Source organism: Cnephaeus nilssonii (genome assembly GCF_951640355.1).
Source record: "Cnephaeus nilssonii genome assembly, chromosome: 5".
Taxonomy (NCBI): Eukaryota; Metazoa; Chordata; class Mammalia; order Chiroptera; family Vespertilionidae; genus Cnephaeus; species Cnephaeus nilssonii.
Genome location: NC_137076.1, coordinates 88859195 through 88876552, shown reverse-complemented (window position 1 = coordinate 88876552; position 17358 = coordinate 88859195). Strand labels below are relative to the sequence as shown.

Sequence of the window (17358 nt, the reverse complement as noted above, 5' to 3'; positions counted from 1 at the left end):
TCTCGAACATGCAAATCCCTTGCTGGTGACTTCCCCTACTTGGGTCACACAGGCGCCTGATCATTGTGAAAGCCTGGGCACATCACCAGCCCTGCTGGTCTCCATGAATGCCGGGCACCTCCACACACTATGACTCAGCCTCTGGGCCAGTGGGCTCCTACCCGGGTGGAACAGAAAGGGTCAGGGAGACCCAGAGCAGCTTAGGCAGGTAGTTTTCCCTTTTGTGCAGGCTGAGTGTTAGAAAGGTTCTGAGCTTTGTCTCCTGCGAACTTCTGTGCCCTTAACCTGCTCTGTCTCTGAGGGCTCTGAGAAGCTGGCGGAGGCAGCAAGAACCCCCTGCTCCGAAAATATTTGCCCTATGACCAGTCACATTATCTCATTAAGTTCCTCCTTAGCCCCACCATGTGCCTAGTCTCTGCTGAGTCAAGACAAGATGGCCTCCCTGCCCACAGGGCGCTTGTAGGCTAGTTGGGAAGATCAGTGGATGAAGCAATTCATGGACCTTAAATAGAGCAGCTTTTGCCACCTCAAATCCTTTGTGAAGAGAGGCAGTGGGGATGAAAGCAGAATCCAAGAAGCCGCGTTATCTCCTGTTAGAATAAAGTGCTAACAGTATTGCACAGGCATTTACTGAGCATCAGGAAGCCTCAGTTCCAGTCCTGGTGCTGCCACTGAGCCACTGGGTGGCTCTGGGCAAGTTCCTGTTCCCTGTAGCTTAGTTTCCCAGCCTGAACCCTGAGGCTCCCCATAGCTCTACTGTCCTGCAACATCCGTGTTTAGGGGAGGCCTGCTAGAAGAGTGGAAATGTGGACAAGACCAGGAAGGATGAGCCGAGGGGACACTGGGAATGGAGCCATAGGATGTGTGGGAGCTCAGCCAGGGGAAGGTGGGGTCTCCGATGACTGGCAGGGTAGCAGTTAGCTGTAAGGGGCCACTCTGGATCCTCGGGCACAGTGTTGGCATAACTAAGGCACTGTCTTTGGAAGGAATGTTGTAGACACAGGAGAGATGGAGAGAGACAGATTGATTGATTATTGACATTGGACTCTCTTGCCCATGGTATGCTTCCTTTCTTATGTACTCTACTGGATTGGATTCTCTGAAATATCTAGAGTTAAGATTCTTAACCTGTTTTGAGTCTTGGGTCCTCCGAGAAGCTGATGAATGCTGCAGCTATTCCCCAGAAAACACACAATAGACATAAAAGTCAGGCAGCTCTGGTCTCTGCGTGGCTCCCTTAGCAAGACTCCCTAAGCCCGTGGTCGGCAAACTGCGGCTCGCGAGCCACATGCGGCTCTTTGGCCCCTTGAGTGTGGCTCTTCCACAAAATACCATGGCCTGGGCGAGTCTATTTTGAAGAATTGGCGTTAGAAGAAGTTTAAGTTTAAAAAATTTGGCTCTCCAAAGAAATTTCAATCGTTGTACTGTTGATATTTGGCTCTGTTGACTAAGGAGTTTGACGACCACTGCCCTAAGCCAAAGAAGCAGTACTGTGCATGGAGTGAGACCCCTTTCCCGGGCTTGTTGCCTTCATGTGGCAGTTCACCCTCCTGAGCACCCTGTGAGCTGGGAGGGAGGGAAGGGGTGTGTGCACACTTGGTAGATGAGGATTCCGAAGCCCAGCAGATGAGCGATCCACCCCCAGGCACTCGGGGAGGCCCAGAGCGTGGGAGGAAAGTGGCTCCACTGCTGGTAAGCCAGCCACTGGCCTGGGCGTCCCGGTCCTGCCCTGTGAGTCAGCCCAGACAGGGAACCTGCGTAACTGGAGAATTTCCCTGGGCTGAGCTGGGAGCAGAGGGGGAAACTGAGTCATGAGGAATGGGGAAGCAGAAGGAGAATGGCTGGCAGCGCCTACTCAGACCCTGGGTAGCACCATTGCTGTTCTGCACCTCCCTCCCTTCCCCATCTGTAATGGCCCTGGTCCCCTCCTCCTCGCCAGGAGCTGGGTCCCCTGCCCCACGAGGACAGCAACCTGATGCTGCACCTGCAGCGCCTGGAGACCACCCTGAGCGTGTGCGCCGAGGAGCCGGACCACAGCCAGCTCTTCACCCACCTGGGCCGCATGGCCCTCGAGTTCAACCGGCTGGCCTCCAAGGTGCACAAGAATGAGCAGCGCACCTCCATCCTGCAGGTGAGGCCGGCCGGGGGAGGTCACCTGGGAGGGGCAGGTGTGCTTCCCCTCCCTCCTCCTCTGGCTCTTCTTGGGAATCCAGGGTACTCTGGGACTTCTGAGAATGACGTTGCCATTGGGGGCTGGCTTGGGGCTTCTTGTTTGAGGTGGTGAGCAGGGTAAGGAAGTTGTGGGAAGGGGTGAGGAAGAGGAAGGAAATTGGGAAATATGGGATGGGCAATGCAGATTTCATGGTTGGGGGCCATGGATGTGGGCAGGCTGGGAACAGCCCTGCCTTGTTCTTCACAGACAGACAGGTGGGGAAAGGGAGGGGACCAAGGTGAGAGGACCATCATTATCCCCACTTCACAGGCGGGGACACAGCCCTCGAGAGGTTATTTGTTTATTTATTTTTGCCTAAGGTTGCAGCTGGTAGAGGGTGCACTTGGGAGTTGAACCTCAACCTGTCATATTCCAAAGCCCATGCTCTCCTCCACCATCCCAGCTTATCTCCCCAGTGGAGGAGGCTTCCTTTCATAACCCTCCCTGTGCCGTGGGAACGAAGCCAGATTGACTTCCTAGGCCAGCCCAGGCCTTGAAGCCCTATGGTCCTTGGTTCCAGTAGGGACTCTGTTGCTGAATGACCTTGGACAAGTCACTTATCCTCCCTGTCCCTCACTGCCCCTATCAGTAGCATGGTGCTGGGAGTGCCTGCCTCATAGGGTTGCTGTGAGTATTAAATGAAGTCCAGTCTAGAACATTTAAGTGCTAAAAAAGTGGTCACTATTAGGATTTGATGATGACCACACTTCCATACTGGGCCGGGGGTCTTAGCCTTGAGGGCTTGGGGGTAGGAAAGGATTCACAGATGGCAAAACTGAGGCTCCTAGGGAACCTGCTCAGGACCTGAGCACCTGTCCCCTCAGTGACAGTGCTATAACTTTAAGTCCCCTGCCTCCCTCCCAGACCCCCCCTCCAGTCAATGGTCTCATTCGTGGCAGCAAACATTCACGTGCCCAGTTAATGGGGGAGAAGTCTACCATGTGTGACCTCAAGAAGGGCCTACGTTGATAAGAGCAGAAGGGCATCCCGGCTGGAGGCAGTGTGAGGAGAGATGTGGGGAGCAGAGGACCCCAAGGAGAGTGCAGGACCCCCAATCCAGCTCCAGTGAGGGCACAAGGGAGGCAAGGCTGGAGGAGTGATTGGAGCCTGAGAGCCAGGCTGAGGGAGATTCTCAGATGTCAGCAAGGCTTAGAGGTGTCAAGGCTGAGCTCCGGGGAGGCGAACCCGGTGCATCGCACGGGTGACATAATTTTCAGTGTCAACTTTTTGGCTTTGCAATGGGGATCGATACTGGGCCTCATCCAAAGGGGGTCCTATCAGCCTCTGTTGTTTTTTATATCGGGCCCTTGTTTATTTCCTTCTTAGCTCTTAACATAGTTTGTAATAGTTTTATTGTATTAGGTGGTTTTTTTGCTTTGTGGCTTTTTTCCTTTTACTTCCTGCTGGAAGATAAGCCTCACAGGAGGGGCAGGTACTGTGTCTCTCATATTCATCACTGTATCCCAGTGCCTGGCACTTAATAGGTGCTTACTGCACATTTAGTGAGCAAGTGAATGAATGAGTGAGTGAACTAATGAACTCACAGGTGAGCTCTGTGAGCCCCTTCAGTGGACTGTGACCTTTGTGACGACTTACCTCCGCCAGCTGCTTTGTGCGCAGGGAAACTCCCCAGAAGCTTGGAGGGAACAGCCCTCTAGCCTGGAAAGGTGGACAGCACACCATGTCCAGCCTTCCCTTAGTGTCCCGGAGCAGGACGTTCTGTTCCCTGGAGGCCCCACCCAGGGCTGTGGCATCCTGGGTATTTGCCCCGCCTGTGGGTAGAGGCACATTAATCCGGTTCCTCTTCATTCATTTGTTGATTTGTTTCTTGGTTTACTCGATCACATTTTCAAGGCCAGCTGTGACGCAAGGCTTCTGCTAGGCATTGGAACCCAATCACAGTTTTCTGTTCTCTCTGCCTCGGACCTCTGATGTCTGACCCCCAGTTCCAGGCTTTGATGCCTTCCCAAGTCTCTCCTGGGAAACAAACAACTCTGAAATCCCTCAGGATAACAAAAGTTTTCCCTCATTCCCTGTGGCAGGGACTCGTTCTGCTCCACAGTTCCTTAGCAGCCCCTTCATCTTGTGCCCTTTGGATTATGAGGCAGCCACAGCCACAGGAGGAGAGACCAGAGACTGTGCATGGGCCAGCCCAGGACGGACCCTTATCACTTCCACTCACCTTTCCTTGGCCAGAAATAGTCACATGACCACAGCAAGAGGGGAGGGGGGAGTTTGGGGAGAGACCTGATTAGGGCCAGATGGAGTTTAATCCCCCTGGTGGTTCTTAACAGCTGTGCAACCTCATGCAAATTAATTCACCTGCCTTAGCCTACTTTAAAAATAGACATGAATTCTGTCGCTTTGAGAACACTGTGAGGCTCCGATGATGCAGTGAGTGGAAGAGCACCCAGCCACGCACCTGGCGCCGTTAGGTGCTCACTCAGTATTTGTTAAAGATTGAGTACTTAGTACGACACAGCATAGCACTGTTGCTATTCTGCACCTCCCTCCCTTCCCCATCTGTAATGCCCTGAGTCTGGCTGTCCATCTTATATGCCCTCACCTCGCAGCTCTCTTGGAACACAAGTCGTCAGGTATTATCAGGTGACTGACAGTTCACAGGGTGCTTGCCCTCTCTCGGTCTTGTTTGTCCTCTGAGGGACCCTACGAAGGAGGCAGAGAAGGCGCAGTTGCCCACGTTGTGTAGGGGAGGGAACTGTGGCGCAGAGGCGAAGGAAGCCTGAGCCGCTCCTGAGGAGTTGGCCGGACACCCTGTCTTCTGACGTGCCAGTTGACCACCCTGGAAGCCTCGTCCGCTTCCCAAATCAACTGAGCTTGTAGGGCGCTACATCTCAGATCTTCACTTGTTCGTTCATTTGTTTGGCCATTCAGTCGTTTGTTCCTTCAACAGAGTTAAGTGTCAGCCTGTGCTAGATCCTGAGCTGGGCTGGGATCTGGCAGTGGACAAGAGAATGGGGAGGGGACCCAGGCCTTAGGTTGCTCACAGACTAGAGAGGGTGGGTTGGAGTTGGATATTAAGAAAATAAAGACAAAAATAGCTCTTCAGCTCTCATTGTCACAAGTACTGAAAACAGGGGGCTGTGAGCAAGGATAATGGAGGTGACCTAACTCACTGAGATGTAGAAATCAGGCAGGGAGGACTTCTCTGAGGAGGTGATGTTCAGGCTAACTTGAAGCAAGAGTAGAATTTGGGAAGGCCTGTGGGGAAGAGTGTTCTAGAGTGTTCTAGGATGTGGGAACTGCAGTGGAGGAGGGGAGATGGAGCTCTCTGCGTTGGAGAAGGAAAAGGCCCTTTGGCTGGTTCTTGTTTGGGCATCCTCATGGCTGGCTTTATGAGGATGCTTAAAGGAGCTTGGGTGGGCCTAGCGGCTTGGCTCTCAGCTGTCCTGGGAGGGGTTGTGTCAGGCCATGCCAAGGGGCTAATGTGTAGGACCTGGTAGCCCCTGTCCTGTCTTCCAACATCAACGTGGATTAGGAATGCACCCCTCCCCTTCCCTTGCCCTCATCTACCCCTCTGCCCTTCAGACCCTGTGTGAGCAGCTTCGGAAGGAGAATGAGACCCTGAAGGCCAAACTGGACAAGGGCCTGGAACAACGGGACCAGGCTGCTGAGAGGCTGCGGTAAGTCCAGGCTCCTCAGAGCAGGGATGTGGAGTCAGATGACCAGGAGGAGAGGGCGGGTGCATGGCACTGATTTCTGGGCTGAGGGCTCAGAGGCCTATGGAGCTCTGAAGCCTGTGCCCAGAGCCCGGCTTTGGATGTCTTTGGCTCTTGTTCTTGGGTACCTTGGGGGGTATTTATAAAGTGCCTTGAGAACTTCAGAAGAAGGTCTGTACAAATTGCATTTCTTCCTTGGGAACTTAAGCCTAAGCTTAGCCTGCTAACAGCTGCTGGCTGGTTGTAGCAGGGCTCAGGACTGTGCTGCCTCCTGCTGGTCATCATTCTGTTCTGCTCTGTATTCCTGAGAACAGCTGGGGCTCCCTCTTCAGGGCTAGTGGGTCATGGACTTAATTACGCACCAGGATCACTGAGGGTCAGGCAAGGCCCCCAGTTTACACTCCCACACCCCCCTCCTCTACCAAGATTCTGAGACCGTGGGTCTGAGGCAGGACCTAGGCACCTGCATGTTCCAAAGGGCCGCTGGGATTATGATGTCGGCTGGTCCAGGATCACACTTGAGAAACACCGATCTTGACAGTCAGAACACGAAGGGCCCTGTGAGGTCACAGGGGCTAAACCTTTACCTCATTGTGCAGGGAGAGACTGAGGCCCAGAGAGAGGCATGTGAAATCCAGACACAGCAATAGTAATGACTGAGCCACCATGCCACTTTGAATCTGCATATATTTATTTACTTCCAAGCAGTTGGAGTTTCATAGCTCTAATGACTCCGTCCATGGATCCAAAAACCCAGGCTGCAGGAAAGACTCCTGACTAGAGCGCAGGTGTACAAAGCTGTGTGGCCTTGGGAAAGCCACTTCTCTGTTTTTCTATTATTACATGGAAACCCAGCGGGCAAACAGAACATAAATATTTTCCATATTTCAGTCACACTACTTTTATTATGTCCTGTATCATCTATCTTGTTATTTACTTAAGAATTTACTTTAATTTGAATCATGTTTTGACTTAAAAAAATACTATAAAGAAAGCTTTCACTAAAGTAAATGGAAGACAGCATTCCCTCTAATAAGTAAAAGGTAATTCCAACAATAAATGTAGTGAAAATCAGAGGATGTTCTGGATTCTGGCAAAGTACCGTTGCCCACTGAAGGCTCTGAGCCTGAAGCCTGCTCTCTCTTTCTCTTTCTCTCTTTCTCTTTCTCTTTCTCTTTCTCTTTCTCTTTCTCTTTCTCTCTCTCTAAATAAATAATTTTTATTGATTTGAGAGAGAGAGAGAGATAAAAAACATCAATGATGTGAGAGAGAGAGAGAGAGAGAGAGAGAGAGAGAGATAAAAAACATCAATGATGAGAATCATCAATCGGCTGCCTCCTGCATGCCCCCTACTGGGGATTGAGCTCACAACTCAGGCATGTGCCCTGACAGGGAATCAAACCTTGACTTCCTGGTTCATAAGTTGAGGCTCAACCACTGAGCCACACCAACTGGCAGCTATCTCCCTTTTAACAAGGGAGACTGGCAAGTACAGGAAAGGTGCTCAAGACATCACGCTGAGATTTTCCCCTGCTCCACACTGGAAGCTGGAAGATAATTGGGAAGGATCACTAGAGTGTGATCCAGGGTTACTTAATGCAGTTTTGGCTGTGTCCTGAGGATCCCATGTCTGCAGGCATCCCAGTTGGGGACACCCTGCGGTGGTGACTGGCGACTCCTAGGGAAGCCCAGAGATTGCCACAGGAGTTTAAGGATGCCCTTTGGTTGCACCAGAAGAAAGGTTTCAGGGTCTTGCTTACACCCCAGGTCTCAGCTGCCACTCAGATGAAAGTAGGTCCTTACCCCAGAGCCAGCAAGGTGACTTCTGTGTTTGCCTCCGACCCAGGGAGGAAAACATGGAGCTCAAGAAGTTGTTGATGACCAGCGGCAAAGACGTTGTCTGCGGGCGGCCAGGCTCACCTAAGATGGAAGGCGCAGGCAAGAAGGGGGTAGCTGGACAGCTGCAGGTATGTGGTCAGAAACTCCTTCCACAGCATCCCCGCCTGCCGGTGCCAGCCTCCGTTGCCACCTCCAGTGGCGGTGAGCTCACTGCCTCCTGCTCAGCCAGTTCCATTGTTCGAAGGTTCTAGTGGTTAGATGGCTTTTCCTTAGCTTGGCCTGACAGTCCAGCTCACTGGAGCTTCTACCGCTCAGTGCTTATTCTGCCTTCAGCCACATGGAGCATCCATTCCTTGCAACACACACGCAGACTGCCAGCCAGGACCGTGGCTCTGTGGCCCCCAGCAGCCCTCTCTTCTCCAGGCTGAATAGCTCCAGTTCCATTGCTCAAAGACAGTGGTCGAGTCCTTGGCTCAGTGTGAGCACATTCCCTGAACACATCCCACTCTTTACAGGGTGGCTCCCGAGCATGACATCTCAGACATTCCTGGCAGAATCAGGGTGTTAGCCCCCTGCAGGCTTCTCAGGGGACTCTGCTAAGCTCCTGTGCTTGCCCCGGGAGCCTCTGACATGGAGAGAGGGGGACATGGCCTGGTAGTGCCACCGGGCTGGCCACTTGCCCCCTTCCTACCACCGCTGCTGTATCCCTGGCTCTCATCCAGTCCCCAGGCAGGAACTGGCTCCTTGCCCTGTCAGTGCCTTTCCCCTGGCTGCAGGGCTGAGTCCCAGTTTCTTACTAACACATTTTCCCCTTTAATGGGGTTTAATGGCTGCACAGCAGGCCTCAATTGTCTTTAATAAGCCCCACACCTATGTAATTGTCCTAGTAACTTAATTACTTCTTACTATAGAGTTTACCCAAGACTCGAAAATCCAATCCATCATCCTGTTCGGATCTCTCTTCCCCCTGTAAGGTAGGCAGAGCCAGGACTATTACTCCATTACCCAGCCTTGCCTGGAGGCTGGAAAGCATGACCTTGCAGAGGTCATGTGGCATCACTAACCAAGCTTCCTGCACCACTCGCTGTCAGGCAGACCTGAGGTGGGGCCGGGAACCACACTGGGAAGTGGCCATCTCTGCTTCCATTTGCCCCTCCCGTCAGGGTCTGCCTTGTTTGTCCTCTTGTGGAAGTGACTTGGGGACTCTCCTGATCTCTGGGTTCTTGGGATTCTGTGGGCAGGCCTCTTCACTTTCCAAAGCTCTTTAATATCAACTCCCCAGAAGGCCAGACGGACGGTCTTACCACCCTGCTCAGGGGAAGGCTCTGTGGGCTTATGGGCAGCAGTGAAGCCAGTGCCCTGGAGTTCCATGTGGGTTGAATGCTGCTGCCACCTTGGACAAGTTACATACGCTCTCCGGCCTCGGTTTCCTCCTTGCATAATGGAGATATTAGCACGTCTCTCAGAGGGTAGTTGGAGGGTTCGGTGGTGTGCCTGTAGAGTAGGTGCAGTGCTTGGCACGTGGTCAGCAGTGCCCATTAGCTGTTGCTTTTAATGGTAGATTGGGTGCCAGCAGCCAGGTAGTCTGACTCCTCTCTTCTTTGTGGAGGTTAGGAATGTACCCTCTGGGAGCCTGTCACCCCCATTTCCTCCTGCCCCAGTAATGCTAAGCACAGCTCCCCTCCAGGAGGCAGCAGGCTTCTAGGGTCAGGCCCATCTCCTCCTTCTCAGAGGAAGTGGTGGTCCCTGGAGGGCTCCCCCAGCTTGCTCCCTTTACTCCCGGTTCTATGGTGTGCTTGCAGACTTTAGCCTGCAGGGGGCACGTGAGCCTCCCAAGTTCTGCTCTCAGGGCTCACCCTAGGCCTTAAAGTCCTACAAATCCATGGTTCAGTGATCAAAACTAGAAAACACACTTGGGCACAGTACTGTTAACTAAACTGCAGACTTCAGATCCCACCAGTTTCTCACTCATGATCTCCTCCTGTACCGTGATCGATTCCAGATCCCACATTGTATTTAGTTGTCACAACTCTTTAGTCTCCTCTAATCTGTGACAGGTCCCAGGGTTCCGTGTCTTATCTTTCATAAGCTTGACACTTTGGGGTTATACTAGCCATTTATTTTGTAGAATGTCCCTCAATTTGGGTTTGTTGGATGTTTGCCTATGCTTGGATTGGGGTTATGGATTTGGGCAAGAACATCACAGGAGTGACGTCGCACCCTCCTTACTGCATCATGTCAGGTGTCTTATTGTTGTCAACCTTGATCATGTGGCTAAGTGGGTGTTTGTCAGCTTTCTCTGCATAAAACAACGAATTTTCTCTCTGTAATTATTAAACACTTATTTTTAGGAGAAACTTGGAGGCTGTGCAAATGCCCTGTTTCTCGTACGCTTTCGCTCACTAGCTTTGGTATCCATTGGTGACTCTCACTGCAGTGATTAGGATAGCCGTAGTATTATGATGACAGTTTTGCATGTCCCTCATTCTTTCCACGGTCACTAATTGGAATTCTTATGTAAGGAAGAGTTGTTCCTTCTCCCCATTTATTTAGTTATTCAGCTATATTTTCCTACCACTATGGACTCAAGGATATTCATTTTATTCTTTGGACTATAATCCATTGTTATCATGATTTATTTTCTGGTTCACATTGTTCCAGCTTGGCTACGGGAAGCTCTTTCAAGTTGTTTCCTATGCCCATTTGACAGGCCATCATCATCATCATCATCATTATTATTATTATTATTATTATTATTATTGGCATTATTTTTTGGCACTTCTTTACTTTCTGACACCATGAGGTGCTCCAAACCCATTCCCTGCCCCAGCCCTAGAATTAACCCCTTGTCCAAGGAGTCCTATTCCTTTTCGTTGGAGAATGATATTTAGGAACCAAGATAGGGGCCTTAGGTGTGCTCATTGCTACTGGAGTGTCACTGCTTTAGGCTCTCTCAGAGAACAGAGCTAGAAAGTATGTGTATGTGTACTAATGACATATACATCTTTATTTTTGTATCTTTCTGAAAATATTTCAAAATAATTATTTTATAAAACATTTAAAAATATATAACTCTTACTTCCAGGCCAGAGGATTTGGGGTTGACGTGGGGATAGAGGAGGGGGAGAGCAGCTGGCAGTGCCTTAGAGATAGAGCTTGAGCAGGGAAAGACATGGATGTGGGAGGAGGGCCTAGGAGCCCCCATGGGTCAGGGAGGGGCAATAATGATCTCAGTGGACTTTCCGAGGGGGTTAAGTCATGGCTGGGATGTGTAGCAGTGTCCTGGTGGATGGGAGGGTAGAGGTAGGGACACACGGGTAGGTGAGGGCCCTTAGATTGGTGAGAGTATGGTTATTTGAGGCTTTGCTAAAGGCCCCTCTGTGTTTCTCCCCAGGCTAGTGCAACAGCAAGTAAGACCCCAGAGGCGGGAGCCTTGGGTGCAGCTGAGAAGAAGGTGAAGATGCTGGAGCAGCAGCGCACAGAAGTAGGTGGCCTCCTGGGACCCACAGGACAAAGGCCCTCCCTTGTCCCCTGGCTCTGGCTAGTCCTAGGTCACCATGGTGAGTTGCCATGGTGACCACTGAACCATCTGCCCATAGACTTGATGGACTTTTTTAAAATCTTCACCTGAGGATATATTTTCATTGATTTTGAGAGAGAGAAGAAGGAAGAGAGAGAGAGAGAAACATCAATGTGAGAAAGAAACATGGACGGTTTGCCTCCTGTACGTGCCCCAACTGGGGATCAAACCTGCAACTGAGGCATGTGCCCTGACCAGGAATCGAACCAGCAACTTTTTGATGTATGAGTTGACACTCCAACTAACTGAGCCACCCAGCCAGGGCTGTCCTGGAATCTTGTCTCTTGATCAATCCCCTTGCCCACAAGGGTCACTCTGAGGAGGTAGCATTTGGGCACAGCCTAAAATTGTTAGCAGGGGAGGGGTAATTTAGGAAGACTAAGCCCTAAATGGTGGAAAGAGGTTGTGATAAGGTGGGTGAGTTTCAGCCTCAGGAATGGGGAGCCTGGGGTTCATCGGTCACCTTGCGACTGGTTTAGGGAGGGACTGTGATAGAGGGAGATCCCACGCCTTGTGGCACTGCTTCTGACCAGCTGAGAACCCCCAGATCGAGGCTATTTCCTTATCTCATGCCTGTTCCCCCTCCATCTCCCACCCCCAGGTGGAGCCCAGTCCCCTTTGTTCTCTGAGCCCCTCCTCTCTGCGGAGCTCCGTCCTTCTCCTGGTGCTGGGCCTCTCTGCCTCCCTGGCCCAGCACACTGGGAAGGCAGCCTCCATTAGTCCTTTGCCTGTGTACATACTAATTTTAGTTTTCTGCTTGTATTGCCCTAAGGTATTTTTTCTGATTAGCAAAGTAATATAATGTTCATTATAAAAAGATTGAGAATCTCACCTCCTAGCCTAGAGTAACAATTAACGGTTAGTAACAATTCATTACATATTCCTTGTTTTCGTCTGTGTACTCACTAATGTATAATCTGGTTTTTAAAATAGCAGAAAAATTGTATATATTGCATTACAAATTTATTTTTTCCTTTAAAATTAACTATAACTTTAAGGATGTCCATAGATATTTACATATGTATATATGTATATACTGTATATTCCTTTAATATATATGTATACATTTAATATATATCTTCATTCTGAGTACTTTTTATTTTATGTTTCTGAAATGGGATACCCTTTCCCATCATTTTATTTGTGATGTAGGGTTATTTTTGGTCCCGGAGGAATTATTATATCGAGAGTATGGCAAATAAGTAGTGTCACCTTAGAACCGAGGCAGCATAGTAGGTTTTCTGAATAATTGCATGGCGCTCCGCTTCTGATTACCCTGTAATTTCTGTCACCCATTCTATGCCTAGGCTGGCCTCTAGATTGTTTTGTAATACAAACGTTGAAATGATCATGATAGACATATGTTTTTATGCTTCTTTTGGTTACTATTTTTAGAGTAGAATTACTGAGTTAGAGAACGAGAACTTAGAGTTTTTATACGTAGTCCCAAACTGCCCTCTAAATGGGTGTGTGTTTCATAATTCTACACCGACTGATACACTGTTTTTGTGTCTTGGTGTTAGTCTCGCTGTCCTGGCAAGGATAAAATGTGGCGGTTGATAGAGGGACTCTCTTTGAGGAGCACTGAGTTTTATTGAGAAGCGAGAGGTTGAGGCAGTGTCTGTAGCCAGCGTTTGCACACTGCGCGCTCCTGGGGAAGCTGGTGTGCGTGGAGTTGGCTGTCTGTGGTCCTCTGCTTATCCCCTGCTAACCCCGCTCTCTCCCCACAGCTGCTTGAAGTGAACAAACAGTGGGACCAGCATTTCCGGTCCATGAAGCAGCAGTACGAGCAGAAGGTAGTGTGGGAGTTACGGGAAGTCAAGGCTGAGCCCAGGTTCTTGGCTGTTGTCAGCGCATCCCCCGCCGTCCTGCTCAGCACTGTTGTCGCTTGGGCAGTCATGTTCACGCACCCCCTCCCTCTGCCTCTGAACCCAGATCACTGAGCTGCGCCAGAAGCTGGCGGACCTGCAGAAGCAGGTGACTGACCTGGAAGCTGAGCGGGAGCAGAAGCAGCGTGACTTTGACCGCAAGCTTCTCCTGGCCAAGTCCAAGATTGAAATGGAGGAGGCAAGTGTGGCTGCTGGGCCCTGTGGGTTTGGCTCCGGGAGGCCTGCTCCTCCCTCCCCGGTGGAGTAAACAAGCCAGGGCAGGAGTCAGGAGACCTGGGGATTCTGGCTCCCGCTCTGGTGCAGAGGGCTGTGTGGCCATAGGCAAAAGCACTTTCCTTCCCCTTGCCTCAGTTTCCCATCTAAACATTGAGAAGATTGGATTAGCCATTGCTTTTTATATTTTCTAACAGAACTTTTTGTTCAATTAGCATCTATGGGCTAGGGCAGTGGTTGGCAAACTCATTAGTCAACAGAGCCAAATATCAACAGTACAATGATTGAAATTTCTTTGGAGAGCCAAATTTTTTAAACTTAAACTTCTAACGCCACTTCTTCAAAATAGACTCACCCAGGCCGTGGTATTTTGTGGAAGAGCCACACTCAAGGGGCCAAAGAGCCGAATGTGGCTCGCGAGCCGCAGTTTGCCGACCATGGGGCTGGGGAAGCACAGAATAGAAAAGAGAGAGAAGCAGGCCGGCTCTGGGGCACTCGATGGGGGTGGGTGCTCTTGAGTGTGTGAGTTGTGATGGCTCTTGGTTGGGGACAAAGTTTCTGTATTCATTCATCTAGTCATTATTCAACAGACCATACACTTGGCACTGTGCTGGGCAGAGAGACTCAGTGCTGAACAGTCCAGTCCCAGCTTTGAGGGGGAAGAGACGCTAAACAACTGATTACAGAAGCAAATAAGCTGAAGTGTGTTAAGTGCTACACAGGACAAGTGACAGGGATCGCGGAGGGGGCAGGAGGAGGAACCAGATTCAGTCAGGGGCCAGGAATCTGACCCCTGAAGAAGCAGCATCTGATCTGTCATCCGTGTGACTGATCCCAGCCAAGGTCCTCGGGGTCCTGTTACAACTGAAAGAGGCAAGGCCGCCTGCCCCACAGACTTCTGGGAGATTTTATTTATGTCGTGATGCCTTCCCTTTCATGGGAATGGCCCAGGCTATTATTGTTTAGCTTCAAAATGGACATTTTCAACACAGTTTGCATTTCAGAGTTCCCTCTCATCAGCATAGGACACCCAGGGGCCTTGTCTGAGCTGTCACCTGCCTCCGTGACCACCCCTGCCCTTGAAGATGAGTATTAGGGAGGACACTGCCTATCTTTTCTCTTGAGTGCAGTCGCATCTTGTGACTGTCAGCCTGTGACCCCTAGCTCTTTGGTCCCTTCCCCTGGCTCACATCCGTAGGTGGACAGGTCCCTGGATCTGACAGCACCTCCCTCTCAGCGGGGGAAGGTGGGATGTTTCGAGACAAAGCACAGCCCTGTAGATAAGGACGCGTGGCGATAGAAGCCGTGCTAATCCTGGAGCCTCTTCAACAGGAGTCCAGCCCAGCTCCCACCAGTTCTGACCAAGGCTGCCCTCGGCAATCTCTGGCTGCCTGTCCCTATTTTAAACACTTTCTGTGACTTTCAAGGAGAGAGAGAGCACTGGAATTCAGATACCTGGGCTCTAGCCCCAGGTATCACTGTGTAGCCTGGGAGAAATCATCTCCCCTCTCTGCATAGTCATTTCCCATCATATAAAGGGGCTAGGACTTGATGCTCTCTAAGGGCCAATCCAGCTGTGGCCCTGCAGTGAAGGAGCCCTGATTGTTCCATAGTGGGTGTGGGAGCAGTGCTTCCACCTGGAAGCCTTCCCTGATTTCTTCTCAGCTATTGCACGCTCTCTTTTAACCTTACAGGACGGACTATTTCTCTGTGTAGGAACACTTTCTGCCTTATGCTACTTTTATTTCTTTGAGTGTTTTCTCTCCTCTAGGTTCAGAGACTAAAAAGCAGAAAGGTCTTTTAGAGACTCTTAGTGGTTTCTCACTTTCTGTGTCACAGAAGAACCCTGTGCAAATCTGGCAGAAACTATGGCTTTTCTCCCTAGAAAATGGCACAGACAAAATTTTACACTGTTTTGGGGCTCACAGACCTCCTGAGGTCCATGTGTGACTCATGTTAAGAGCTCCTTGCCCTGGCCAGTGTGACTCGGTGGTTAGAGCGTCAGCCTGTGCACCGTAGGGTCTTGGGTTTGATTTCTGGTCAAGGGTGAGTACCTGGGTTGCAGGTTTGATCCTCGCCCCCAGTCGGGACACATGCAGGAGGCAACCAATCTCTCACATCAATGTCTCTCTCCCCCTCCCTCCCTTTCCACTGTCTCTAAAAATCAATGGAAAAAAATATATCCTCAGGTGAGGATTAACAGAAAAACAAAAGAAACTCCTTACCGATGGTGGATAGGTAAGCTTAGACCAGAGAGGGTTGTGACAGTGCCCCAGGTCTCCGCTGGTGGAGGAGCTGGTGTCAGAACCCGGCACCTTTCACTCAACCGAAGTGCCTCTTGTTTGAGGCCAGGACCTTTGGGCATTACTGCTCTGACCCGGGTGCCCTGTGTGAGCACAGTGAGGGCTGCGGAGTGAGAGCAGGAGCGGAGGCCTGCTGGAGAGGCGGGGCAGCAGTGCAGGGAGTCCCAGTCTCCTGCAGAGGCTCCAGCTTACCCGCCCTGTGCTCCCTGCAGACCGACAAGGAGCAGCTGTCAGCAGAGGCCAAGGAGCTGCGCCAGAAGGTCAAGTGTCTGCACGAACAGCTGAGCCCACTGACCCGGCAGCGGGATTACCAGGAAAAGGAGATCCAGCGGCTCAACAAGGTGGGCACCTTGGTCCTGGTCCCTCGGGCAAGCAGAGCTTCCCTAAGCCCAACTCCCACCAGTGCCCAACCCTCAGTTCAGGAGGGGCAAGTCTGGGTCAGGGCACCGGTGCTGAGGGCCTGGGTGCCGCCCGAGGTCCCCGCCTCTGCCTTTTCCTCCCCGCACGCAGCGGGGCCAGCCCTGGGACGAGCCCGTGCTTGCTCCCCTCCGTGCCCTTGGACGTGCTGTTTCCTCACTCATGCCACCCTGCTCATTGTTCAGGTGCAGCGAGGCCTTCCGCAAATCTCCTTCCGGTTGCCCTGCTTTACGCACCTAGAGTCCCAGCAACTTCTTTCCCGCCCCTTCTCGCATTTTCTTGTGATTACTTATTTAACATTCTGTCTTCTCATGCAGTGGTGGAAGGTGCGCGTCTTCACAGGGACATATACCCCCAGTGTCTGGCACAAAGCACATGCCCAGGGAATACTCGCTGACGGGAGTGAGTGAGCACAGGCCCTGGGGGTTCCCACCCTTGCGAAGTGGGACCCGGGGAGACAGGGTGCCCGGGGTGGGCTAGGGAAAGCAGAAACCCTCTCCTCTGAGTCAGGCGAGTGGCAGTGGCCGGGCCGGGTCTCTATTCTCTCTGGGCCTCCACGTTGCCATCCGAACCACCCGGCCCTGCCCACCTTCCAGTGCAGGGTTAGAGGAATGCACTGCCCGCGGGAGCTGGTCTAGATCCTGTTGAAGAGGCTCCAGGATTAGCACGGCTTCTATCGCCACGTGTCCTTATCGACAGGGCTGTGCTTCCTCTCTGAAGGCCTGGAGTTGCCGAGTCTATGGGCCGGCTTTTCCCTTCTGTTGGCTTTGGTATTTGAAAAGCATTGATTATGATGAGTCTGGGTCCCTGGGACCTGATCTCAGAGAAAAGAAGGATGTGTCCCGACCTGGGGGACTTGGGGTTAAAATCCGGGCAGAATTCTGTACATGGTGCTGGTCATAGGGATGGCCCAGGTAGGATCATGCCCCCCAGGTTTCCTTGGCATAGCTGGGGAAGGGGCTCAGGTGTGGATGATTGATGCCAGGCCCTCCCTGCCTCTGGACCTCCATCTTCTCACCTGAAAAATGGGGCAGAGGGAGTAGAATGAAAGGGAGCCATAGCCTCCCCTCGCAGCATCCCGAAATCGACTCTTGACGCAGCTTTGTTTCTGGGGGAGTCAAGCAGACCAAGTGGCGGACCCAGTCCAAGTTGGGGGAGGTTTCCTTGACCTCCGTGCCATCCAGGAAGGCGCCTTGGGCAATGCTGCCACATGGCGGGCAGAGGC

At 51.5% G+C, this 17358-nt stretch overlaps 1 protein-coding gene and 1 long non-coding RNA gene across 7 annotated transcripts in view; one reads left to right on the top strand and one right to left on the bottom strand.

Annotated features, from left to right (window-relative positions):
* Window positions 1–17358, bottom strand: part of LOC307100201 — a 151188-nt gene that overhangs the window by 85913 nt on the left and 47917 nt on the right. The gene's annotated exons all lie outside the window — the stretch shown is intronic.
* The window catches only part of TNIP1 (TNFAIP3 interacting protein 1), a 41848-nt gene that overhangs the window by 18512 nt on the left and 5978 nt on the right, over window positions 1–17358 (top strand). For all 6 annotated transcript variants that reach the window (XM_079771162.1, XM_079771163.1, XM_079771164.1 and 3 more), the window contains 7 exons: window positions 1940–2131; window positions 5762–5856; window positions 7739–7859; window positions 11126–11215; window positions 13042–13107; window positions 13247–13378; window positions 15929–16057. In XM_079771162.1, coding sequence (XP_079627288.1) covers window positions 1940–2131; window positions 5762–5856; window positions 7739–7859; window positions 11126–11215; window positions 13042–13107; window positions 13247–13378; window positions 15929–16057 — 825 coding nt within the window. The remainder of the gene's footprint in view (window positions 1–1939; window positions 2132–5761; window positions 5857–7738; window positions 7860–11125; window positions 11216–13041; window positions 13108–13246; window positions 13379–15928; window positions 16058–17358) is intronic.